General features: G+C 40.0%; 1 protein-coding gene across 7 annotated transcripts in view; it reads left to right on the top strand.

Moving 5' to 3' along the window:
* Positions 1-26,798, top strand: part of LOC101969599 (uncharacterized) — a 171,852-nt gene that overhangs the window by 33,635 nt on the left and 111,419 nt on the right. For 6 of the 7 annotated variants that reach the window (XM_040283177.2, XM_078019519.1, XM_021729725.3 and 3 more), the window contains exons 2-11: positions 633-797; positions 4,458-4,530; positions 4,766-4,876; positions 9,235-9,348; positions 10,207-10,401; positions 11,550-11,703; positions 12,784-12,941; positions 16,421-16,567; positions 19,739-19,840; positions 21,393-21,554. In XM_040283177.2, coding sequence (XP_040139111.2) covers positions 633-797; positions 4,458-4,530; positions 4,766-4,876; positions 9,235-9,348; positions 10,207-10,401; positions 11,550-11,703; positions 12,784-12,941; positions 16,421-16,567; positions 19,739-19,840; positions 21,393-21,554 — 1,381 coding nt within the window. The remainder of the gene's footprint in view (positions 1-632; positions 798-4,457; positions 4,531-4,765; positions 4,877-9,234; positions 9,349-10,206; positions 10,402-11,549; positions 11,704-12,783; positions 12,942-16,420; positions 16,568-19,738; positions 19,841-21,392; positions 21,555-26,798) is intronic. The other variant, XM_078019521.1, reaches the window with a different exon arrangement.

Raw genomic sequence — 26,798 nt, 5'->3', positions numbered from 1 at the left:
AAAAAAAAAGATAAGGGGGGGAAAGGGCATGAGAACAAAGAAAATCTAAAATGTATAAAAGCTGGTATCCATCTTTGGATACCAGCTCTGGACCCCTTCTCTGGGGAGAAGTCTGTCTCTGTTCTATCCTTTAAATAAAACTTGCCTTCTATGCTTATCTCGGAGTCTCCAGTGTTCCATTGTCACATCTGGGGAAATGGACCTTGGCCCTGATTGGTTCTCATCACTGGTGGTACCAGTGCTCTCAATCACTTCCTTTGCTGTGCAGAAACTTTTAAATTTGGTAGCATCTCCCTTATTGATTCGTGTTTCATTTCTTGAGCTTTAGGGATCTGGTTGAAGAAGTCAGTGCCTGCAACCAATCTTATGGAGTGTTGACCCTATGTTTTCTCCTAACAGTTGCCAATTTTAAGCAGGTGATTTTGGTGAGTGGAGAGTCTAACCTACTTTTTCTCTACTATTTACATAATGGTAATAAATTATAAATAACAGCAGTCTAACCCGAATGTTCCTTCAAATTGCAAAAGCATGTTTTTTAATGAAGTTGACATTATTTCTTGGAGACAAAGTCCGACGGGCTGGATAATGGTTGCTGGGGAAGTCAGCCACGAGCTTTATGCCTCCTTTTTCAGGGATACGGAAAAAGAGCAAATGCAAAACATGGATGAAATTTATAAGATCACTTCCACAGAGAGGACCCAGCTATTGGAGAAGGAACTGGCGGTGCAATTGAGTGAACTGAAGTCTGAAATAGAAGAACAAGAGATCCTTCAGGGAGCAGCTCATCGAGCTTACAGGTAAATAGTAGGAGTGAGAAAGTGTGGTCCTCAGGGCTTTAACCTCCCGCTCTTACCCCATAATCTCCATCAGTCCTCCCCGCTCTTTTTTTTTACCTGGACAATGGACATGATCTCAAACTCAGACAAATGACGTGCAGCAGCAGTTTCCGCACCCCTTTCTTTCACCCAAATACTAACCAGGCTCAGACCTGCATAGCTTTTGAGCTCAGGCAGGATCTGAGCATTCAGGGTGGTAGAGACAGACCAATTGCCCATTTCTAACCTACTGCTCCCCCTAAAGTTTTCCTACATTCTAGATTTATTAAGACAGGTTGGAACAATCAATGTCTCACTGAAGAAAGTGGGGAAATGTTCCTACATGTTCACGAACACTACCATCCTAAAGTTCCAGAAGCTATTGTAGAAATCATACTCCATAAAGAGATTTCATCTTATAACATTTTAACTGAGTTTGATCTTGATTTCGATGAGAAATTTAAAACCTGAAATATTTCATGCTAAATATTTCATAATGAATTCTACAAAATGCTTTTTGGATTAGGCGTTCTTTTATAGGGTAAATGTTGCCAATGAGAGCTATCAAATTCTTTTAAACAGGGTAGCCAGATCAGTCCCTAAGTGGAGAGTCTCATGGGCCCTGGATCTTCACATTTTTTTTGTTTTGTTTCTGTTATAATTCATCAAAAGGAACAACATGAAAACTCTGTTGGTTAGAGTAAGTACAAGGTGGATGGTGAGCAATATGGAGAGGAGATTGGAAGAGACACTAACCAGGTGAATTAGTGCTTCATTCGAAAGATGATTCTGAAGAACTATTACTTGGTATGTGTTGTGATAGGTCTTTAAAGCTATTGCAATTGTTAAGAGGAAATGGAAAGATTGTGACCCATGTAAGTCACAATTTCTCTCAAATTTGGTTTATTTATTTGAAAAATGAAATAAAAGAAAAAATATGTACCCAGGATTGGGGTTGTGGCTCAGTGGTAGAGCACTTGCCTAGCATGTATGAGGCACAGGGTTCGATTTCAGCACTGCATATAAATAAAAAGTAAATAAATAAAGATCCATCAAAGACTAAAAACATATATTTTTAAAAAGTGTACCTTTCCTCCTTTATTAGGTTGTGAGGATCAAGTGACATAATGCATGTTAAAGCATTTTGACAACTAGGAAAAAAAAACAAGTTTTTTATATGCAAAAATAAAATGTTGGTATTATTACAACTTACATGTCAAGAGAGTTAGACAAGTGTAAAGGCTTTGGGAAAGCCCTTTTAGGGCACACTGAAGATGAAATAGCTCCTGAACATCCCCTTACAGAGACCGGAAAACTTTCTCATGCTGGGGACAGTCACCAAGGAAATTAGACCAAGACTCTCTGGCTAGATAGACACAGCCAAGCTAAATCTACAGATTATATTCCCTGGCTTCCATTCCTCTATGTCCCTCTCTTATAAAAGCTTTCCACACCCTCTATGAGAAAGAAAGTCTTCTCTCTGCTCATCGGCTTTCAGTAAAACCTGTTCCCTCGCAAACCAGTCTCCTGAGCTTTAGTGAAGCATAACCAGCAGCAAAGCCTTTTCCTCCCCAGTTTCAATGGGAAATCCTGGGTACCCATATTTCTCTATTCCCCCAAACCACCCAGGATTGTTAGTAAGAATCTAACTTAATTCCAACAAGTGCTGAGCACCTTCTCTTTGCCAGGTACTGTGCTATATTCCAGAGTCCAAGGAAAATGGAAATATCCACTCCCAATAAGTATTCCCAGGGCACTGAAAAAAATCATCTTTCTTTCTTTTTCTCCACCCTCCTCTTTCTCCCCCACCCCCATTCTTTTCCTCATTTCAGCTCATAAGCCCTGGACTTTGCAATGTTGTGTTTCTTATGTGCTTGCTGATTGAATAAGTGTATGGCTGATTGGTAAATGGACATACAGGCGTGAATCTCTATTTGTGGGTCAGTGTACACGTCACTTAGGTTCACCAGCCACTTTTAGGTCACTCCCAGGCACTTTGAGGTTTACTGAGAGGAACGATGTGATCTGAGTGAGAGGGTGGGGCAGCCAAGCCTGGGACCCTGCCCAGTCTCCCAGTTTGCCAAAGATGAGGAGACACGAGGGCCAGGAAGTTTTCTTCTGTTTTCCCTGTCCAGTAGCCCATCTCCTTTCTGGTTGGCCACTGCCTCTCCACCTCCTTGAGGCTGTGGCCAAGATGCAAGTTACACCTTTGATTTGTTAACATATTTACTCTCAAGCCCCTTTCAGAGTTTGCTTCTTTCTTTTCCCATCAAAGCCAAGGTACCAGGAGAAAGTTAAGGGAGGCAATGCCCTCAGCTTCAGAGGGAGAAATTTGACACAAAGTGTCTAAATGCGTTGCTTAGGTTCGTGTGGTTGACCAATCTCCTGTCAGCCTCCTGTTCTTTTCACAGAACCATTTGCTGGCAAGTGTACAAACTAACATGAAGTTTAAAAACTTGTCTGTGGGATCCGGGCTGATGGGGCCACACCTGAAATTCCAGTAAGTTGGGAGGCTGAGGCAGGAGGATTGCAAGTTTGAAGACAGCCTCAGCAATTTAGCGAGATTCTGTTTCAAAATTTTAAAAGTAATAATAACAATAAATAAAAATTCTGGGGATGTAGCTCAGTGCTAGAGCACCCTTGAGTTGAATCCCCAGTGCTGGAAAAACAAACAACTTATCTGTGAGGACAAGTAGGATTGTATGAAGAATGGGAGCCTAAATTTCACTGCTTCTACCTCCCTCAAAATTTCTAGGTCATTTCATGTGTTCCAGAACTGCCTGCTGTGGCTCCTTTGCCAATGTCTACAACATCCCATCTTGAGAAAGTGGCATCTGCATCAGGGTTACTGTCCCCTGGTGTTTCAATGTTGCTAAGCCTTGGGATGCATCTTAAACCCAATAGGGAGAGCCCTGCTCTTGCTGACCAGACCCCATCTGCTTACCTGGACCTGCAGCTTATGCTGCCTGCATGAGAGTCCCTGATGAGAACAGCTCATCGTGGCGGGGCTTGACCAGGGTCCATCAGGCTGCACCAGCAGGCATTTCTTCTAAGTCTGCTTATCCTACAGATCAATAGTCTTCCTGAGGCAGAAAACTTGGATACAATAATTCTTAGAGTGTTTCCTGTTTGATATTTAAGGTCACCTTCACCCTCAGGTAATTCAGCAAGAACACAAAAGTAAAAAACATTTAAAAAATTTTACAAGATACCAGTGCTATGTGTCAACTAGGGCAAGAGGGAGATTTGGTAAAGCTCATTGCTTGTTAGAGATAAAGTTCCTGGAAGAATTAAGGCAGAGATATTCCTGGAGGAATAAAGGCAGGGGAAATAAAAATTCTTACCATATGTCCCTCTCTGGACTCTGGAGTAGGAAATAGTGAGGCAAATTATGAATAGAAGGACAGACCATGTTTGTGAGAGAAATTACCCTGGGGAAAGGGTTAGCCAATATCAGGTCTGTGAGAAAAAGATTCTAAGACACAAGAATGTGGCCTGTACATGCCCTCCATAATCTACTATAATATGATAGTAGATATTTGAGAATGAGCAGTTGTGAAGAGTTACAGATTAATCAAGGCCCAGCTATAATCTGATTACAGCTTCTGTGATTACAGCTCTGTTGCATAAATCTTTCTGCAGCTCTGTTCAAATACCAAAGGACATCTCTTACTTTAGAAGAGAAAGGGAACTGGCACTGAAGAAAACCTTACAGGTGAGGGTAATGGTGGACTTTTTCAATACAACAATAAATTTGATTTTGCTAACTTGGAAATTTAGCAAGGAAAGTTTATTTTTGCAATCAAACAGCTGATGTTATTGACACTGTGTACGATAACAAAACATCCCAACAAAATATCCTTCTAAATAAGAGCAGGCCGTTGTTTTCTTGGAGATTTGAAATTTTACAGTTCTTCATTTGGGATATTAAAATTAGTTTTTGGATTTAGGTGGCTGAGCCGAAGCCCCTTGTTATTCAGGCAGATGTCCTGCAGAGGGAGCTAGAGAGCTGCCTAAGAAGAGAGTACACACCTGAAAATTTGCCTTTGCTTCTGCTGCAGGTAAGGGTCCCTTTGCAATTCAAAAACACAGCTGGAATTTAGTACAAATTTATGAACAAAGCCAGCTTTCTGGTAGGTTTTCCTACACATGTGTAGTTTGCGGAAGTTGGTTAGTGTGAGTGCAGTTATACCACATCGCAGTTCAGTTTAAGCACACTGTAAGTTCCTACTGAACATTTCCTGTGCTTATGTGGGGCAATGCAACATTGAAACAGTTTCAGCCTTCCAGAAACTGTTGGCTAATCTAGGAAAAACATTACCAGAATTTTTTCTTAAGAAAATAACTTAAAATGGAAAAAATTTTTTTCCATAAAGATTATTATTACAACATTGTAATAAAAGTAAAACAATTTGGAATCACCTAAATATCTACCTACCAGGATGAAAAAGAGCTTAGAAAAGCAGTATGGTACTTATTAGAATATTGTTCTACTATTTACCTTTTTTTAGCCTAAGGAATTATTGTTAATATAATATTAATAAAGGTGTATGTGATAATAGCAGTCAAATCATGTATAGAAGAATAACTGGGTGGATACAGACCAGAAAGTTAACAATCACTATGTTTAGATGGCAGGATAATACATTTCCTCTAAATGTTTTTATACTAAGCGTTTATAATTTTTAATTTTTAAAATTCTTCATTCTTTACTCACGTGTTGTGAGTTACATCCCCTATGCTTACGAATAAATTCTTTTTTTAAATGATATTGAGGATCAAACCCAGGGCTTTGCACATACTAGGCAAGCATTCTACCACTGAGCGATATTTTTAGGCCCAGGACAATTTTTTTTTCTGTGCTGGGATTGAACTGACGGGTCCTTTATCACTGAGCTATGTTTCCAGTCCTTTTTATTTTTGTTTTGAAACAGGAGCTCACTAAGTTGCTGAGGCTGGCCTCAAACTTGTGATCTCTCTGATTTAACCTCTCCAGCCAGTGCCTCTGGCCTCAGTTTTTTGTATTTTGTATTTTGAGTCAGGGTCTTGCTAAATTGCTGAGACTGGCTTTGAACTTGAGATTCTTCCACCTCACCCTCCCAAGTAGCTGGAATTACAGGTGTGAGACAGTGTACCAGCCACAAATAAGTTCTTTAGCAACTAGTTAGCAATTAAGTTAACCACAAAGAAACAAAAGATACTGAAACTCTATTTGCAAGTCATACTGCTGTTGTTTACTTAGGATTATTTTTACCTACCACTTCTTGCATTCTTAATTCCCTTGTATGTATCAGTTGGTCTCCATAGAGAGAGTTGATGAAGAGGGTAAGATAATAGACATTTTGTTCACTTTGAGACACTTGTCAATGTCTGGAGATACTTTGCCCTGGGTGTTTTTACACATTCTGCCATGCCCAGAGCAGCCTCCCACAGCAAAGAATTATCCAGTCCCAAATGTCAATAGAGCTAAGGTTGAGAAACTCTAGTACACTATAAATTTCCATATATCATTTGCCTTCTGTTTAAAGAAAATCCTTTAACATTTCTTTAGTGCAGGTTTCCTATGGACAAATTCTCACAGTCTGTTGTTTTGCAAAAAATTATTCTTCTTTTATTTATTTCTTTATGTTTTTTTTTTTTTTTGTGTGTGTGTGTGTGTGCATGTGCATGTGATACTGGGGATTTGAACCCAAGACCTTTCACATGTCAGGCATGTGCTCTACCATTGAGTATTTCCTTTCATTTTAGAAAGATATTTTTGTTCAATATAGAATCCTAGGTTGATTTTTTTCTCTTCTTTACTTTTGTTTTGCATAATTTTTATTTCAGAACATAATGCATCTTTTTGTCCTCTGGCTGCTTTTAAGATTTTCTCTTAATGATCTTTAGCTATTTTATTATAAAGTATAATATTTCTCTTACTTGTAGTTAGTTTAACTCCTTAGATTGTGGGTTTATTGTTTTCATGAGTTTGGGAAAACTATTGCAAGTAGTAATCAACTATATTTCATTCATTATTTCTTCACATATATTGTCTGTCTGCAACCACTTTGTGGCACTGTGATTATACTCTGTTAAACCACTTCATATTGTTCCATAGATCACTGAGACTATGTTAAATTTTTTAGTCTTTTTTTCCCCGTTAGTGTTTCATTTTATACATTTCCTATTGCTGTGTATTCAAGTTCACCAGGCCTGTTTCTCATCACTAATTTTCTTCTGCTTAAGGATCATGTTTTCCTGCTACTTCACATATCTAATAACTTTTTAAATTTTTAGTTTTAGTTTTAGATGGACATAATATCTTTATTTTTATTTTTATTATTTTTTTTAATGTGGTGCTAAAGATCGAACCCAGGGCCTCACGCATGCAAGACAAGCGCTCTACCACTGAGCTACAACCCCAGCCCTCTAATAATTTTTTTTAATATTTATTTTTTAGTTGTAGTTGGACACAATCTTTGTTTTACATATTTATTTTATGTGGTGCTGAGGATCGAACCCAGGGCCCCGCACATGCTAGGTGAGCGCTCTACTACTGAGCCACAATCCTAGCCCTCTAATAAATTTTGATTGCTGAAAATTGTCAACTTTTCATTCCTGGGTGCCAGAGTTTGTATTTTCCTTAGAGTGAGTGTTGGAATTTATTCCAGCAGACTTTTAAGTTACATATCAGTTTAATCCTTTCGAGCTTTGCTTTTAAGTTTGTTAGAGTGGGTTTAGAATAACTTTACTATAGTCATAGTTTGTCCTTATTACTGAAGCCCCTGTTGTGTCCACTGAATGTCCTGGGTCCCAGTGAAGATCCGGTACCCAATGAAGCTCCTTTGCTCTGGCTGGGTGGATCTTGAACATCTGTTCAGTTTACAACACCCAGTCAGTTCTCCTTGGTGCAGCAACGTGGAGTTTCACCCTCTACACCCCTGGCTAGATATTCAGCCACAGACTTCAAGGGATCGCTGCGGATTTCTGGAGTCCTTTCTCTACCTAGTTTCCCCTCTCTAGTATTCCACTCTGCAAACTCCTGACTCCACTTACAAATTTCACTTTCTCCCTTCTTAACTCAGAGAGAATACTTACTCTGTTTGGGATTCCCTGTTCCTTTCCATGTCTCAGAAACTACAGGGTGACAGGAGTCTGACATTATTTGTTTCCTTCCTGTAGGTGTTACAGTCCTATTCACAGTCAGAAAACAATTGACTTGTATATTTTTTCCAATTTTCTTTTTTTATTTTAACATTTTTTTTTATTTTTTGGAGGGTTAGAAACAATACCTTTATTTTATTTATTTATTTTTATGTGATGCTGAGGATCAAACCCAGGGCCTTGCATGTGCTAAATGAGCGCTCTACCACTGAGCCACAATCCCAGCCCCTATTTTTTCCAATTTTCTACTTGCTTATGATGGAAGGACATGATAGAGCTAGTCCCGGTTATTCTATCATAGCCAGTATTATTTTTATTATTAGAAATAAAACATTTTCAAAAGATTATTTAATCTTTTTTTTTCTTTTCAGTATGAGGATTGATTATTGAACCCAGAGGTACTCTACCACTGAGCTACATCCCCAGCCCTTTTTATTTTGAAAAAGGGTCTCCCTAAGTTGCTAAGGCTGGCCTCAAACTTGTTATCCTCCCGCCTCAGCCTCCTGAGTTGCTGGGATTATAGGCATGTGCTACAATGCCTGGCTTATTTAACTACTTTTTTAAAATATTGTTTTAGTTGTAGTTGGACACATACCATTATTTTATTTATTTTTATGTGGTGCTGAGGATCGAACCCAGTGTTTCGCACATGCTAGGCAAGCTCTCTACTGCCGGCCACAATCCTAGCCCCTAACTATTTTATTTTTTAGTTGTAGATAGACAAAATACCTTTATTTTATTTTTATGTGGTACTGAAGATCGAATCCAGTGCCTCACACATGCTAGGCAAGCGCTTTGCCACTGAGCCATAATCCCAGCCCTTATTTAATATTTTTAAGTGTAAATAAAACTTCTGATCTGAGGTTAAAAGCTTTAATATTACCTGTATTGTACTTTGCATTTTGAATCATAATTTCAGTTCTTAATAGAAAATTAAAGCCTATATTGGATAATTTGATAGACCTTAATATCACTGCTAAGATTGTTCTATAATTTATAAATGAGCTTATAAACTATTCACTTGGAAATGTATCAGGAAAATTTAGAAGTCTCTACATATTAAGTTTGAATGGTATCATAAGCCAGACTTCTTAATTTTATGGTCTTCATGTAGAAAAGTACATTTTTCTAAAAACAATCAGCGTTTGAGTTACCTATTATTTGTGTACTTTCTTTCCCAACTTTTTAAATTTGTGTTCTTAAGAATTAAGTCAGTCTTCCTATTACAGTAGTGTTCTGCTAAGTGCTTTTTTTTTTTTCTTTTTGGTTAAAGTATTACACAGAGAGAATTACCCAGTTGGCCCAGTGTAAATATTTACACATGGCTAGGTGGAAGAGGTTTTGCCAGCACAGTAAGACCATGGAGCAACTTTATCCTCTTTACAAGGTAGGAAACCATGAACAGTACCTGTGGGCTATTTTTTTCATATATATATATATATATATATATATATATATATATATATATATTTAATACACAACAGCGGAATGCATTACAATTCTTCTTATACATATATACCACAATCTTTCATATCTCTGTTTGTATATAAAGTAGGTTGACACCCAATTTGTGTCTTTATACATGCACTTTGGATCATGATGTCCATCACATTCCACCATCCTTGCTAATCCCCTGCCTCCTCCCTTTCTCTCACTCCCCTCTTCCCTATCTAGAATTTATCTATTCTTCCCATGTTCCCCTTCCCTACCCCACTATGAGTCAGCCTCCTTCTATCAGAGAAAGCATTCGGCATTTGTTTTTGGGGGGATTGGCTAACTTCTGTGGGCTATTTTTTTATGATAAATATAATGGTCAATGAGCTTGTCCATGTTTTTAAATCATTGATAAAGATAGGAAAGGAATCGATTGGTGCATCTTCTTGCCTGTTCTGCTAGTGGCAGAAGATAATGGTTCCTATTTTTAAGAATGAGATATGAAGAAAGTTTTATATGATAGAATATGTGTGTTTTTCTCTAGACTTGGCTTCCGCTGCTGTAGGTGACAGCTCAAAAGCTGAGTGCAGTAACTAAATCTCTTCATGCACTGACTGCAGTCTTTCTCCTTCAAAGTCCTCATTAAGAATATGAACACTGCCTTTATCAGTCAAATTCAGAATATAAGTGGAACTTTGGGAATCACACTTTATTTGGCCCCCAGACATCATTCTCCTATGCTTGGAAGCCAATGGCACAGAGAATAAGGCTTACCAATGCCAAGCTCTGTCTTCCTATCTCTCTTAAACAGAAACGAGTTGGCTACATTATGCAGGAATACAGTGATGCTGTCCAGAGAGCTGAAAGATTATCCATTGCTCGAGAAAACTTCCTTATGGGAAAAAAGAATCCTCCTAACTTAGTGATGCTGGAAGATGTGACAATTTATACAAGGTGGTTAGTGTGTCACCTACACTCTTTCAGGACTGTTCACCACTATCTGCAGGTATGTCAGATGCTCACGTGACTCTGTGGTGCACTTCCACGAATGGCCACCATGCTGTTTTCTCGCATCTGTCACCTAGCATCACCTTGTCAGGGTTTCTGTTCTCTACTTGCTCTAAAAAGGACAGGAAAGCAATGAGTCACTGGAATTTTTTGAAAAACTTGCTCCGTTGAAATCACTGCATTAATTCAGCTCTTTCAAAGATGGCTCAGATGTACTATTTCCCATTCACTCTGTAACTTCCTGTTTTCATCCTGTTTTCTGTTCAAGATTTATGTTCTTCAACCGGAGTCCACTTTGTTAGTCAGCAATGTTTAATGAGGGTCTGACAGCTACTTGTCCTAGGCCACACAGCAAAATGTGTTCTTTGCTGAAAGGTAATGAGGTCCCAGGCAGGCAGGGCAAGTAAACTTTTACTGAAATGCAATGGCGTAAGACAAAATAAACTAAGCAAGTATAAGGTAAAGGCACAGAGGAGAGGACCTAACTCATGCTGGAGGGTCACAAACGAGTTACATGATTACATTTCCATTTTAGAAAGATTATTTTTTGGTTACCTAAATCTTTTCTTACTCCTTTCTTCCTTATCTCAGTGACACCACTGAGTTCAAACCAGAAACCTGGCCATCACTTGACTTGACTTCTTTCTCACGTCTAGTCACTGTGGGCTACACCTCTAATACCTCTCCCCACTCACATGGTGGTATAAATATCTGCTCATCCATTTAGGTCCTCCACCAAAACATGAATTCCAAGGTGGGGAACCACCTTGTTTCTTTTTATTTATTTCTTTATTTTTGTGGCGCTGGGGATTGAACCCAGGGCCTTATGCATGTGAGGCAAGCACTCTACCAACTCAACTATATCCCCAGCCCTTGTCTCTCTTTATATCATTCGTACCTCGCAGGGCTTTGTCTGTTTTGGTTGTGTGATTGGTGTAGAACTGGCTGGAGGTTAAGGTCACCCAGAGTTGGTAACAATACTGGTTTCCCATTTTCAAATTTAGTTCCTCATCATTAGCAGATTCCTAAGGTCCCATCTCTAGCTCCCTCCTTTCCTATCAAAGCAAAGTGCTGCTCTGAACCTGAGTCTGGAAGCTTCCCTGAGAATCAGGTTGATGTGTGGCTTATGGTTGTACTCCTCTGTAGGCCCTCCAGTATTTGCCCATCTCCAACATGCTGAGTCCAGCTGACAACCAAGACCCCGAGGCTGGTCAGGAAAATGACAAGGTCTGTGTCAATGACATGGATCCCAACATCCAGGGTCCTGCATCTTCTGGCCTGGTGGATACTAGCATTTCAGGTAAGAAATTAGTCTTCTTCCCCCTAGGGTTATGTGGAGAAAAGAAGATTGTGTTTGGGGGCATGTGCTATTTTGTACCATGATCTTGCAAACATTTTTCTATGTATCAAAAGTTGTATCTTCCTAATGAACAAATGTTAAGTTTATGTTTTCTGATGAGAAAAATCGCTAACCACTTCCCTTAGACATTTTGATCTTTGTAATTCACAAATTAAGAGAAAGGGAAAAAATGGACTTGACATCAGGAGATTTGGGTTCTGGGGTTGTTTCTGCCCTGCTCATCTAGGCCTGCATTTCCTTGGGCCTCAGTTTACTTTTACATAATAAGCCTTTTAGATTAAGTGATCTCTAGTGTTCCTTTCAGTTTTAAGATCACACAATTCTAAACTAATTATTCATCAGAATCAATTTCATACAGTCTTCCTGGTTTTGTGTTACAGATGGTCACTGATGTAACGTAGAGTACCATTCTTGCTTAGGGTATGCACAGAGTGTCTCAGGAGCACCTGGGAGTGGCAGCCAACCTCAGTGATGGGGATCTCAGAAGTTTTCTTGATGGAGAGGAGGGGAGTTCCAGCTGGGTCCTTAGAGTTGAGTAGGAATTAGACACAAGATGATGAAAGCTCTCACCTTCTTCTCATTTGTTGATTAATGTTTAAGTGATATAATTCATTTGCCACAAAGAACTCTGGGCAGGGATGCTTCCACTTAGTCATTTCCCAAAGATCTGTTGGGTTCCTCCTGCAGGCTGTGAGAGGATGAGGAGTCCTGTCTCTCTCCTGCAGAAATCTAGCTCCGAGGACTTGTCGGATACACCTGGCCAAGTGTGGTGCTGATTATAAATGTGGCAGAGAAGGCTGGGCAAGGGGCAGAGGAGGGCCTACCTTTAGTTATCTCCAAGGACCCTCTGAGGTTCTACCTCTAACTCTTTCCTTCCCTATCAAAGCAAAGTGTTGCTCTTGAACCTAACCTGGATGCTTCTGTGAGAACTGAGTTGATGTGTGGCCGCCTGGTTGTGCCTTTCTGTAGACCCTCCTGTATTCTTTGGCCTTCACACTCTTGATTTTGGATCTTTTTCAGGGCCAATGAGAACAGATGCTGATTTCATCCTGCCCCAACACACAACAGAAACAGGAGAACTGAAACCTCAGCTGAGGCTCCTGCTGTCACACTTCCATATCCCATACGACCTGCAGGAGCTAAGGAACTCTGCTAAGGAAATGGAACTTTTTTCCTTGGTACTATATGTACTCTTTTTTTAAATTTATTAGTTATTGATGGACCTTTATTTATTTGTTTGTTTATATGCGGTGCTGAGAATCAAACCCAGTGCCTCACACATTCTAGGCAAGCGCTCTACCACTGAGCCACAACCCCAGCCCCTATATGTACTCTTAATAAATCTAGATGTCCGTGAAGAAAAACAGCATTATTTTCCACCAAGATGCATATTTATATGGCCAAGGTTGTTTCTAGAATGATAAAATAGTAATAGGTGACATTTAGGTTGGCAGTTAGGAAGAACTTACTTTCCTTAAGAGGAATGTGACCCTCCAATGGCAAACACAGAGGAACTGAAGGATTTTTTTTCTCTGCAGAATTTAAAGAAAAGACTGGGCAACAGTCTGTAGGAACTAAAAATGTAGCCAAGATCTGGCAAATTTGCATGGTAGAGCCATCAAGTGTCTAAAGCCCTCTGATTCTCAGAATGTGTGGCAGTTCTCTCCTTGCTGACAGAATGCTTTATATTCAACAAAGTGTACCTTGTGTCGTGAGGTTTAGAGTCACAGTCTTCTCTGCTGTAACACAGAGTTAGCTGGGTGCAGTACCACATGCCTATAATCCCCGTGGCTCAGAAGGCTGAGGCAGGAGGATCATGAGTTCAAAGCCAGCTACAGCAACAACGAGGTGCTTAGCAATTCAGTGAGACCCTGTCTCTAAATAGAATACAAAATAGGGCTCGGGATGTGGCTCAGTGGTCAAGCACCCCTGAGTTCAATCCCTGGTACCTCCCCTCCCAAAGCAAAACAAAACAAAAACAAGAAAACACAGTGTTGTATAACCTGAAAAAGGAACTCACATCATCAAAAGCCGTGTTAAAACTTGTTGCAAAAGGAAAAACAGGAGTATGGGTGAAGAGCATCGGATATAACAAAATTTTTCAGCAAATGTTTTGACAATAAAAATAGTTTTCTACCTCTAGCTGATATTATTTGCAAATGTATATATTTGCTAGATAAAAGTAACAAATGGACGGATCCAAATGGGCAAAAATCAAATCTGAGTGTTCTGGATTGCTCTTCATATGACAAGGGCTACTCTCTCCTCTATCATCATTTGTTTGACCTTGAAGTTGCCCTTGTGTTTGTACTTGTTGTTGCATCATTTTACTGGGATCATTTCCATCATTTCCATTAGTAACACAGTTCAGTGAAACCAGTGGTATCACATTTCTCCAGTTTCTTTGAAGGTGATGATGTTTAGCTTTTGTTTTTCTTTTTGTGTCCCAGCAGCGCTGTCCTCACGGGGCTTCTAGGGAGTGTCCTCAGCCTTATCATCACCAAGTGTTATGAAGGGCAAAACACAGAACAGGAATAGGATGGTATTTAAAAAGAACAGAATAAGTAATAATAAGTTGTAGCACAGTAGACTATTATCAATGATAAACAAGAGGACACAGGCCAGCTGGGCACTCCAACAAAGCAGCCTTGTTCCAAAGGACAACTTGTCTCCTCCATGTAGTGATAGTTGCCATTTGATTTTCTTATAATAATATTATGCGCAACGTTAACTGTGCTCCTGAGCTAATCAATCATATTACAACAACATTTTTGTGTAGGGAGAGTTCTTATGTTTAGATACTGTTTATTCTGGTACTTTAATGTCCCTGGAGCAGAGTCAGTTCAGCAAACCCAAAGCCTGCTGCCCAACACTAGTTTTTCGAAAATCAAACTGTTTGGAATACAGTGCTTCAGCCCATTTAGATGGCTATAACTCGGTGGCTTATAAATGAAAAGAATATATTTTTTATACTTGTGGAGACTGAGAAGTTCAAGACCAAGGTAGATACAGTGTCTAGTGAGAGCCTGTTTTCTGGCTCATAAATGGTGCCTTTTTGCTGTGTCTTCACATGGTAGAAAGGCATCTCTCTGGTTTTTTTTATATGACACTAATGCTATTCACCACATCCCAAAGGCCCCACCTCCTAATACCACCACCTTGGGGATTAGGATTTCAATACACGAATTGTGTAGGATCATAAATAAATATTCAGACAATAGCATAATCATGCCTATTCATTTATGTATTATCTATGGCTGCTTTCACTACAACAGCAGTCTTGGGTAGTTGCAACAGAGCCCCTGTGGTCTGTAAAGACTAAAATACTTACTATCTGGCCCTTGAAGAAAATGTGCAATTCAGTCCTAGTCTAGCACTGTCTTGCTGAATTTCCCAGTGATGAATATGTTGGCTGCTCTGAAACCTGTAAGTAACCAGTAGTCACCTATGGCTATTGAGCTCTTGGAATGTGGCTACTACAACTGAGAAACTAAATTTTCAAGTTTACTTAATCTTTTCTTTTCTTTCTTTCTTTTTTTTTTTTTTGTACTGAGGGTACCTGACCACTGAGCCACATCCCCAGCCCTATTTTGTATTTTATTTAGAGACAGGGACTCACTGAGTTGCTTAGCTCCTCACTTTTGCTAAAGCTGGCTTTGAACTCACGATCCTCCTCCCTCAGCCTCCAGAGCTGCTAGGATTACAGGTGTGTACCACTGTGCCTGGCAGTTTACTTAATCTTTAATTAATCCACAATTAAATGTTAAAATGCCACATGTGGCGAGGTGCAACTGTATTCGACAGCCACAGAAGCACCAGCATGCACTGGAAGAATATTCAGCTCTGTAACTCACACACTTGCTCACTCACTTCAGAAACCATTGTTGAGATCTTAGTATGTGCCAGCACCATGCATGGTGGGTTCTTTGTATGTGCATGTACATGTGTGTTTGTACGTGTGTATGTACATGTACAGTAAAATACATATAACATAAAATTTGCCATTTGGAACATTTTAAGGAGATGGTTCAGTGTCATTAAGGACGTTACACTATTGCATCATGGAGGTGCCATCACAGGGCCAGTGGACCCTGGGGCCACTCAGGAGAATAAAGGAGGAAATGCTCAGCACTTTGGTAGTAGGAAGTCATGTCATAGAAAGCATTTGCAGCCTCAGTCTGGGAGTGAGATGTGAAGGGAATAGGCCAAGGTACCTTAAAAAGTTTTAAGAGGTTCTAGCATCTGGACTCTTCTTTCTAGTAACATCCCAATCAGGCTTCTGAGAGTAGGATATACTTGGCCTTTGGATGTTCTATTTTATGAGGTGGTCAGAAAAAAGTCAAAACGTTTCCAGATGTGGACAATGTACTTCTCACATTTAGGGCCCAGCTCAAAATACACACAAATAAATATGCTAACGTATTTCCAATCTTTGAGCAGACATTCAGGATAAGTGACACAAACACAGTTATGGTAAGGAGCTGACTGCACATGTGCCACACAGCTACGTCCATGTAAGGTCCTATTGCTATCAGATTCCTGTTTTATGAATCAATTTGACTCCAGGGCTATTTCAAAGATAATCAGTAGCTGTTTTTGAAATTGCATATCATCCAAGACTTTTTTTCCCCACTTCTCTCTTCTAAATCTTATATAGGTTTTCCAAAAATTTCAAAGCATCTTCACAGAGCAACAGAGAATGCAGATGTTTCCAGACTACGAGGCTGGAATAGCTAAAGCAGAGAATTTGTCAGGACCACCTATAGCCCTGAAAAAGAGAGCCAACTGGATCTCCTTTATAAAGGTAAGGGGGCCTATGGTGACAATCACCTGTCAGTGATGTCAGCAGTGTCACAAGATTTTCCTCCAACCAGGCCAGGCAACATGGTAGCACCAGGTCTATCTGGTCCCTGTTGCCCCTTCTCCTTAGTGCCCCCAGAAGATTCCTGAGAGGAGACCACACAGAGAACTTGGCCTTGTGCATCAGGCCTCCCAGCACTTTGGCTGCCTGTGTGGATATTAGCCACGCTGATGTGCCTCCTCTGGAAGTTCCAGATACCTCTGTCCTGATCCAATCTCCCTTCTTATGGTTAAAGATCTCCAGTACTTGGAAAGAACAAAGAATAATGCCCAAAGGTGTAATTGACTCGTGTAAATCGAACTTTTTATTTAAAAACTAGCATTGAGTAAATTCTTTGTCAGGCACAATCACTGGTGCTGGAAAAGCACAATTAATAAGAAACATCTAAGTAAGAAGATTAAATAAGATGATTTTGGGTAGTGCTAAGAGCAATCAATTCTCATTCTAGGAAGTTGTGTTCTAGAAAGGAATACTGCTTTAGTAGATACCATATCATATCTTTCCTAGGGGAAAGGCAGGGGTTAGGTTCCTGTGATCCTCTGCTCACAACATTAATCAATACATAACTTTGTTTTGTGTGTGTTCCTGTTTAAAGACACCTTATTTATATATACATATATATATAATTTAAAGGTTTGGTTTTTTTTTTTAGTTTTTTTTTTTTTTCAGTGATGGGAATCAAATCCAGGGGCCACACACATGTGCCAGGCATATGCTCTACCATTAGGCCACATCCCCAGCTAATATATATTATTGATTCATTAGCATTAAACTCAAGGTCAATAGCACTCTGGCTCATTTACTAATGAAGCATATCTAATGTATTTTCTCTATAGAGAACACCACAGCGTTCTTGTGCTTAGGAACACTAGACAACATGCTATATTGGACTCTGCTTAGGGACCATTTTAACAATGAAATTACCAACAAAAAGCATGGAAAAATGCAAAAAGTGTGTCTCTAAATAGACTATGCAAAGGATTCTTCTCTCTAGTATCCTTTAAAATTAGGAGAAGGCACCATGTTGCCTCATGTGAGCAACTCCAATTGTTCACCACTCTGAGCATGATTTTGAAGGACTGTGACAGTTCTACCAGTGTCAAATTTTGGGTCACAAGTAATTTTTAGTGAGTAGGTAAAATTGAAAGTATGAAATCCATGCACGATAAGGATTAATTGTATTATGAGGGAAAGAAAATTTCATATGATTCTCATTGTTCACTTAGACTGCTTTAACAAAATAAAAATAAATTTGGTAGTTTATTAACAACAGAAATATATTTCCCACAGTTCTGTAGGCTGAGAAGTCCAAAGTGGCATTGCGATTGGGCTCTGATGAGGGCCCTCTTCCAGGTTGTAGATTACTGACTTCTTGCTGTGTCCTCACAAGATAAAAGGGACAAACTTTCTCTGGCTTCATTTGTATGGGCACTAAGTATATTCATGAGGGTTCCACACTCACAAACTAATTATTTCCTACAGACCTTCACAAGTGAATTTTAGAGGGACACAGATATTCTGAGCATAGTATTCTGACCTGTGGACTGAAAGGAGAGAAATCAAAGATTGGGTTTGGGACCTGCACACAGGTGGTCAGCATAAAGGAAGGTGAATTTTCTGTTTTAGATTGCTAAACTTGACATATAGATATCAAGGAGATAGTTGGACAAGAAGCTAAAACCAGATATAATGAAATATTACTCAGCCAAAAGAGAAATGAAATTATGGCAGTTGCCAGTAAATGGATGGAACTGGAGAATATCATGCTAAGTGAAATAAGCCAGTCTCAAAAAAACCAAAGGCTGAATGTTCTCTCTGATACACAGATGCTAACTCACAATAAGTGTGGGGAGTATGGAAGAATTGGATTAGACAAAGGGAATGAGGGAAAGAGAGGGGAGAATGGGAATTTGAGAGTTATTAGCATACTGATGGTATTTACAAACACAGAGCTTTTTTTTGTATGTGGGACTGGGGATTAAACCCAGTCCCACACACAAAAAAGCACTTAATCACTGAGCCACATACCCACCCTTTATTTGTTGTTGTTCTTTTTAGTTATACATGACAGTAGAATGTATTTTGACTTATTATACATGCATGGAGTACAACTTTCTGTTCTTCTGGTTGTAATTCCATGATGTGGAATTACATTGGTGGTGTATTCCTATATGAACATAAGAAAGTAATGTTCCATTCATTCTACTGTCTTTTCCTATTCCCATCCTCCCCTCTCTTTTCTTCATTCCCTTTGTCTAATCCAAAGTACTTCTATTCTTCCCTACTCCCCACACTCATTGTGTGTTAGCATCTGCATATCAGAGAGAACATTCAGCCTTTGGTTTTTGGGGGATTGGCTTATTTCACTTAGCATGTTATTCTCCTGTTGCATCCACTTACTGGCAAAAGCCTTAATTTCATTTCTCTTTATGGCTGAGTAATATTTCATTGTGTGTATATACCACATTTTCTTTATTCATTCATCTGTTGAAGGGCACCGAGGCTGGTTCCATAGTTTAGCTATTGTGAAACTGATCTGCTATAAATTGATGTGGCAACAACACTATAGTATGCTGATTTTCAGTCCTTTGTGTATATACTTCCTTTCTGATATTTTATTGAAAGAGAAGCTCTCACTGAGTTGCTTAGGGTCTCCTAAATTGCTGAGGCTGGCTTTGAACTTGCAACCCTCCTGCCTCAGCCTCTCAAGCCACTGGGATTACAGGCATGTGCCATTGCACCCGACAACAGAACTAGTTTTTGAAATACAATTTGTTAATGTGAGTCATGATGTTTTAAAATGGAGTTGGAAAGGAGTCCATGGGTGAACTTCTTTCTCTTATTTCATGAATAAAATGAAATGCCCAACCGTGATGGAGTCAGGGTGCCTCCTGCTCATAGATTGTGTACTTCAGACTCCTTCCACATATTTGTGATCCCATGCAGACCCTTCCCAGGATCTCACATGTTCTAGAAAACCTAGTACCTAGTACCTAGTACCTAGTACCTAGGCCAGATCCCACTTCAGAAAGTCTTTGAATCTTTTTGTTTGCAGCTTTTACTGAAAACCATCCTGTTATGTTGCAACTTTATGTGAATACGTTTGTCCACTAGATCAAACCAAAATGTGATCCTTGGCAGAAGAAGATGTTGACCAAACTAAAAGAAAGGAGAAGAATAGATGTATTAATGCAACTCCAAGCAAAGTTTTTGAAGGTAAGAAAAGAACTATGTTCTCTTGTAGATAAAATTCATGCTCAAAAAAAAAAAAAAGGAAATTTCTTTCCCTTTTGAAAAATGTCAGCACGGATTCAAAGTGAAGGCTGTATTTGGAACTTTCCAATCCATCCAACTTTTAAAATCCTGTTAGCTTTCAGTAGAGAATAAAAATTGTCAAAGGAGCTAGACTTTAGCACAGATTTATTGTTAAGTCTCTGTGTGATATTAGTCTAGTCATGAAACCTCTTTGAGCCTTAGTTTTCTTATCTGTGAAATACAAATATTGGACTAAATGATCTTTTTTTATTATGGTAGAAATGCTTAATGTAAAATTTACCATCTTAACCATTTTAAGTATACATTTCTGTAGAGTTAAATGTAATGACATTGTTGTGAGCAGATCTCCAGAACTTTCTCCAAAGAGAACTGAAACTCTATACCCTTTGAACAACTCCCCATTCCCCATCTTCCCTCAGCTCTTGGCAACCATCATTTTACTTTCTGTTTTTTTGAACTTGACTACTTTGGATACTTCATATAATGAAGTCATACAGTGTTTGTCTTTTTATGGCTAACTTACTTCATTTAGCACAATATCTTCAAGATTTGTCCATGTTAGAACATGTGTCAAAATTTCCTTCCTTTTAAAGATTCATATATACCACATTTTATTCATCCACTCATCTATTGATGTACATCTAGGTGGCTTTTACCTCATGGCTACTGTAAATAATGCTGCTAGAGGTGTAAAAATATCTCTTTGAGGTTTTGCTTTCAATTCTTTTGAATATACATAACCAGAAGTAAAATAGCTGAATCATACGTTAATTCTATTTGTGATTTTTTTGAGGAAGCTCCACAATACTTTCCATACTGTTACACCATTTTATAATCCTACTAAGAGTGTGCAAGATTCCGATTTTGCCACATCCTCACCAACATTTGTTATTTTCTGGGATTTTTGAGGTTCTTGGTGATACTAAAATGATATAGTAATACATGTATCCTTGAAGTTGATGTTCAATTCTGGGGCCATTATTCAATTCCATGCCTCCAGAATCTGGGGAGAGAGATCCCCAGTCTTTTTGTTAGGTCGACATACTCTGTTCTGGGTGGAAAAGCCACGATTCCAGGAAGGATATAAGCCCAGTTCTATGTCTGGTTTCTCATTCTGCTTCTCTGCTGTTCTTCCTCCATCTCATAGCAGTTCCTTCAGTTTCATCTAGAGCTGATGGATGTTATAATTTCATTGGTGCCACAACACTTGTGCAAATGCTACCTGATACTGTCTTGGGGGTGGTCACAGAATTTTGAGTTACTATGCATATTTGAATATTTATGATGTTGAGTGAATGAACATGTTTGGGTAATCGTGATGCTTAAATTCAATGTTATTTTTAATTGAATAAAGTCCCCATCTTGGGTTTCTTTCTTGTTCGTGTGTGTGTGTGTGTGTGTGTGTGTGTGTGTGTGTATGACCAAATGCTAGCTTAGAAGAAGGGGAAAATGTTTCTGCTAACAATTCCTTCTCCTCTCTGTTCTACCTAAGATCTCTAACCCCAAGCGAGTAATGCAAGTACTCCAGGACCATGCTGCCAAGATAATCATGCTATCTCCGCACCATCCGTCTTTCATGTCTTCCCAGAGTTCGCCTCAGTGCAACTATGACCAGATCTGGGAGAACATTTATAGCAATGTCAACCTCTACCAGGTACCAGATGAAGAAATAACCAATATGCCAGGTGTGGTGGTACATACCTGTAATCCCAGCAGCTCAGGAGCCTTAGGCAGGAGGATCGTGTGTTCAAAGCCAGCCTCAGCAACTTATCAAGGCACTTAGCAACTCAGCAAGATCCTGTCTCTAAATAAAATTTAAAAAGGGTGGGGGCTGGGGTTGTGGCTCACTGGTTAAGCACCCCTGGGTTCTATCCTCAGTATCAAAAAAAAAAAAAAAAAGGAGGAGAAGAAGAAGAAATAATCAATATGTCCTCCTTTTCAACCTGTTTGCAGTTCTGAGAAATGTTCGTTGATGGTTTTTCTGTGACCCTCTTATGAAAAGCTTTATTACCTAGCCAGGCTTATTTTCATTATAAGAAAGATTAAGTGCCAATAGAAAAGAGGGATATAAAGAGGTATAATATAATATATTTCTGCCAGGACATAGACTACAGCTGAGCATATCAGTGCAAGACTGCACATCCTGGTGATCAGCCCCCAGTGAGCTGGGCAGTTATTAACTACTGAGAGTGTCTGGCGGGAGGCAGTCCCCTCTGGCCTGGTGCTAGTGGGGAAAGCCTCTTGGAGGAGCAGGTAATGAGCTAGACTTGAAGCAAGTGAGGAGCTTAGGCAATCGGTGGGGGGGAAAGTGAGGAGTGCATTCGAGGAGGGACACCATGAAAGATGATGCAGAGGAAATGCCACCCATGATGCAGTCCAGCTGGTCGAGTAGAAGATTCATGAGGAAATACAGTGAAGAGACCTTTTTTTGTGGGGGAGGGACTGGGAGAGGCAGAAACAGAGGTAGGTTGTGAATTTGCCCATAAATCCCAGCTGAGGGAATTTGTGCTTAATCCTGTAAGAAAAGTGACATATACAAAGGCATAATTTTTAGGAAGATTCATATGGCAGCTGGTGTGAGTTGGATTCCTGGAGGGAGAGGCCAAAGGCAAAGAGGCTAGTTAGGTAGCTGCCGTTTAGGATGGACATGAAGTTTGGCAGTGAAAGGAAGTCTCCGCACAAAGCTAGTGGGCGTTTGTCTTCACAATGCCACCATGTTTTTGAAGGATAATCTGCTATAATTTATTTATCACTTTAAGGGAAGAGTTTCACGTCATTTGCTTCTTTAAGATGCGAAGACCCTGATGTGTTTATGGTCTGGTCTGTGAGGGAGGGGAAATGGAGAAGAAGAGGTGGAGGAAATGAAAGGGGTAAATGGAGAGACAGATGACTCTGGAGGAGAAGGAGGAGATGGGATGAAGAAACCAGGTAGAGAAATAATTTTGAAAAAGGGAGAATGATATCACTTGCCTTGAAGTGAATAAGATAGAGAACTTTTAGGTGCAAAAAATAAGATGCAGGCACTGATGCCTGGTTCTGGCTAATACAGAGAGGAAAGGAGGGAGGGAGGGAGGCGGGGGGAGAGAGAGAGAGAGAGACAGAGACAGAGAGAGACAGAGGAGGCACAATTTGTCGACATTACTGAGGTGGAAGTTCAGAGTGGCCTGTGTCGAGGTGAGTCACCATGAGGATGGCCACAGGACCATCAGTGAGAGAAGACTATAGAGATGAGCACATAGCCAAGAGGCCCCACTTAAAGCAAGAGGACATGAATTTGTTGTGAACCCATTTTCCACAAATTCTATTACTTTCAACCTTAGCAGGAATCATAGAGTAACTGAAAATTGTCTGAAGTCAAAGTTGTGGGGAAGTTGATTGAGTAGATTGCTGGACAGAGGAGCCTCTCCTGGCCTATCTTCCCAGGCCGGGGTTGCGGGTGAGTGAGACCTGAAGTGGTCAGGTGACTTGTGGAGTGGCTGGAAGCAAACACACGTGCACACACATGAACACACAAACACAACACTCTTGTGCATCTTTTAAATCTATTTGAATGAGATCTAGAGAATCTAATGAGCAATGAGTTGGCTGCACAGGTCAGGAGCAGAGGCAGCATTTATCTCTCTGGCTCCCCAATTCTCTGATGGGGCATGCAACTACCAGTGATGCTTTTAGCTTCCTGCCAGAGTTAAATAAATAGTCACACTTTCCTTATACTTTCGGCCTTTTGCACTGAGGTTTATGTCACCATTCAGGAAGAACTTATACTAACCAAGGGGTATTTTAAAACATTTATGCTCCAACTCATTGAACTAAACTGTGAGGATGGAGGGTAGTGGAGAAGAAAGGAGGAGGCAGAGTCAGCCCTTGGTAACTCTGAACAATTTCTCGGCTTCTAGAGTCCTGGACAGTTTGCCTCTGATGCTGATGCAATGATCATGTTTTATCCAGGATGTTTTAATACTAAGTCTGAAGGCCATCAGCACAAATCTATGTTCCTCATTGGCTGGGACAGCAGGAGGAGTCAAACTCTTAGGGGGCTCATTGGAACTGAAGGAGGGGAACAGGAGTGAGGAAGAGGTGGGAGGCAAAGGAAGATGGAGTTGTACAAAGAGTTTCATGTTTGAAATTGTGGGAAAGCATAGGATCCAGGGTGTTGCCTGGCCACTGGTCACTAAGTTTAGTAGTTCCCATGGGCACTTAGTGGGATCTCCATGCCAGTGAACAGCAGAGGGTTCACAGTGACTTCCAGAGATGAGGCCTCAGGTAGGTATCGAGTGGTAGGAACTCACAGATAGGGCAATAGCATGAGGGGCCATGGTTGAATTGAAGTGGAAGGTTCCAGCCTGCCTTTCCCTACCACACAGTGGAGGGAGAACTGATGCTTCTTTCTTCGTTTCTGCTTCCTTCCACCAGCAGAGGGGTTGGAAAGTCAGGTACAAAACAGATGCAGTCTATGCTGTCACCAATGTCTGTGCTGAAGGAGATGGCCAAATGTTAAAAAAAAAAAAAAAAAAGAAAGAAAGAAAAGAAAAGCAAAAAGTGGAAGGGAGGAAGAAAGAAGAAAACCACTTCTCCTTACTACTTACTGACATAAATGTTGTTCTTGGATTGGACCAGAGGGAGAAAAACATGGGTATTTTCAAGTTGATTTTTATGGTTAATAGACCATAAAGAGCTTAGAATACCTGTTTATTTTTAGATTCCAGAGGTGGGGCACGAGAGAGGCAGATAAGGAACACAAGTCACCCTACATGTTAGTCTGACTCATTCATTCCTTCAGCAGTTGTTACTCAGATCCTACCTTTGTGCCAGGAATTACGCTGGGTGCAGGAAATGAAACAGACGGGTCCTTGCCCCTGGAGCAACATGCAATAAATAAGTGAACAGAGAAGTAAATCTAGATTTCTTAACTTGTGATTGCCACAAAGAAGCCACAGGGGCAGAGAACAATGGGCAGAAAGGAGCACGCTTTGGTAGAGGGCAGCCAAGATCTCTTGGTAGGGATGGAGGTGGCATCTGAGCTGACATCTAATGGTTGAGAAGCAGCTGCCATGAAAAAAGCCTGGAGGAGAGCTTTCCAAGAAGGGAACAGAAAATAGCACTGGGTTTAAGAAAGGCAGCTTTGAGCCAGGTATATGGGTGCTTACCTGTAATCCCGGTGGCTCAGGAGGCTGAGGCAGGAGGATCACAAGTTGGAGACTAGCCTCAACAAATTTAACAAGACCGTAAGCAACTTAGTGAGACCCTGGGTCAAAGTAAAAAATAAGAAGGGGTGGGGATGTAGCTCCGTGGTTAAGTGTCCCTGGTTTCAATTCTAGGTACAAAAAAAAAACAAAAAACAAAAAAAACTCTGAGGCAAAAACAATGTTTTCAACCTTCCTTTCCATTTTCCTGTGGGTGATAATATGTGACCTCTTCAAGCATTTCTGTCACTTTACACTGTATCAGAGCCCCAATGGTAGCGTATTGCCATTCTGAATGTTGAATACTAGTCAGATGAGATTAGGATGAAGCAAAAAAAAATGTGGCAGCTGGGAGGAAGCACAGGAATGTGGCTCTGAATTTTAAAGCTCAGTTACTGATTTACAAGCATGTAGCAGTCAAGTACCAAGTTTAGCATCTGTATGCTGGTCAGCACTCTGGTTCTGAAGCTGGCAAGTGGCAACCAACATCCCATGACAAATAACTTTCTTCAGCGCCTTCTGCACAAAGGAAAGCAAATCTCATCAGACTGACATTTTGACAGCCACGGCAGAATGTAATTCCTGCTACGCAAACACAAAACAGCTTCTGATCAATTCCAGGAGAATGCTGTTTACCAGTAACCTTTCCTTAGTTTTTTTTTTTTTTAATAAAAGTTTTATTTTGTTATAGTTTGATATTTGCAGAAACATTGTCAAGGTGGTACAAAGAGTTCCTGTAGAGCCCTTCTCCAGTTTTGCCTGTTATTAACATCTTACATCACTATGGTACATTTGTCACACCTAAGGAACAAACATTGGTGCATGACTCCTAACTAAACTAGTCTTCATTTGGATTTCACCAAATTTTCCATTAATATTCTCTTTTCTGCTCTGGGACTCTGTACAGGTTAAGACAGTGCATTTGATCACATCTCCCTTGTTTCCTCTGGTCCGTGATAGTTTCTTAGTCTTCCTTTGTTTATTGTGACCTTGACGGTCTTTAGGAGTTCTGGCCAGGTGACTTCTAGACAGATCCCTAATTTGATTTTTTTTCTGATTTTTTTCTCATGGTTCTGCTGGGGTTATGGGTTTAAGTGAAAGAGTACAACAGAGACAAAAGGCCCCTCTCATCACATCACACCAGGGATTGGGAAATCAATAGGATTCATCACTAGTCAAGCTAATTTTGTTCACTAGGTTCAGCTGAGGGTGTTTGCCAGGTTTCTCCATATAGTTACCATTTTTTCTTTTTAAGGAATTTAAAAACTAATAATTTTAAACTACGGCAGTAGTAAATAAATTCTTCATTTACAGAAATGTTCCAAGGTAGTACAAAGAGTTCCCATATGCCCCTCAGCCTTGTAAAAGATGAAAAGATAACTCAAGAGTTAATTCCTCCTTGACCACCCTCTTCCCAAGTGTTGCTCTTCGTTCCATCTCCCCAGAGGTAAACACTAGTATTACTCCCTGCCTTTTCAGTGCATTTACATGCATATGTATATTCCCATAAAAAGAGAGAGAGAGAATAATTTTGTTTCAGTTTTCTGTATAAATGACATGTCACACCATGAGACTGTCCGTCTGTAACTGGCTTTTTTTGTACAACAATCTGTCTTGAAGATCTGCCTTGCTGCTCTTTTTAATGGCTATATGATATTTTCTAGCAGGCCACAGTTTAGACAGCTGTCTTCATGGAAAGTAGCTGCCAATTTTTC

Source organism: Ictidomys tridecemlineatus, chromosome 8, assembly GCF_052094955.1.
Source record: "Ictidomys tridecemlineatus isolate mIctTri1 chromosome 8, mIctTri1.hap1, whole genome shotgun sequence".
Taxonomy (NCBI): domain Eukaryota; kingdom Metazoa; phylum Chordata; class Mammalia; order Rodentia; family Sciuridae; genus Ictidomys; species Ictidomys tridecemlineatus.
The sequence above is the reverse complement of the archived record's forward strand: the minus strand, read 5'-3'. Positions and strand labels throughout refer to the sequence as shown.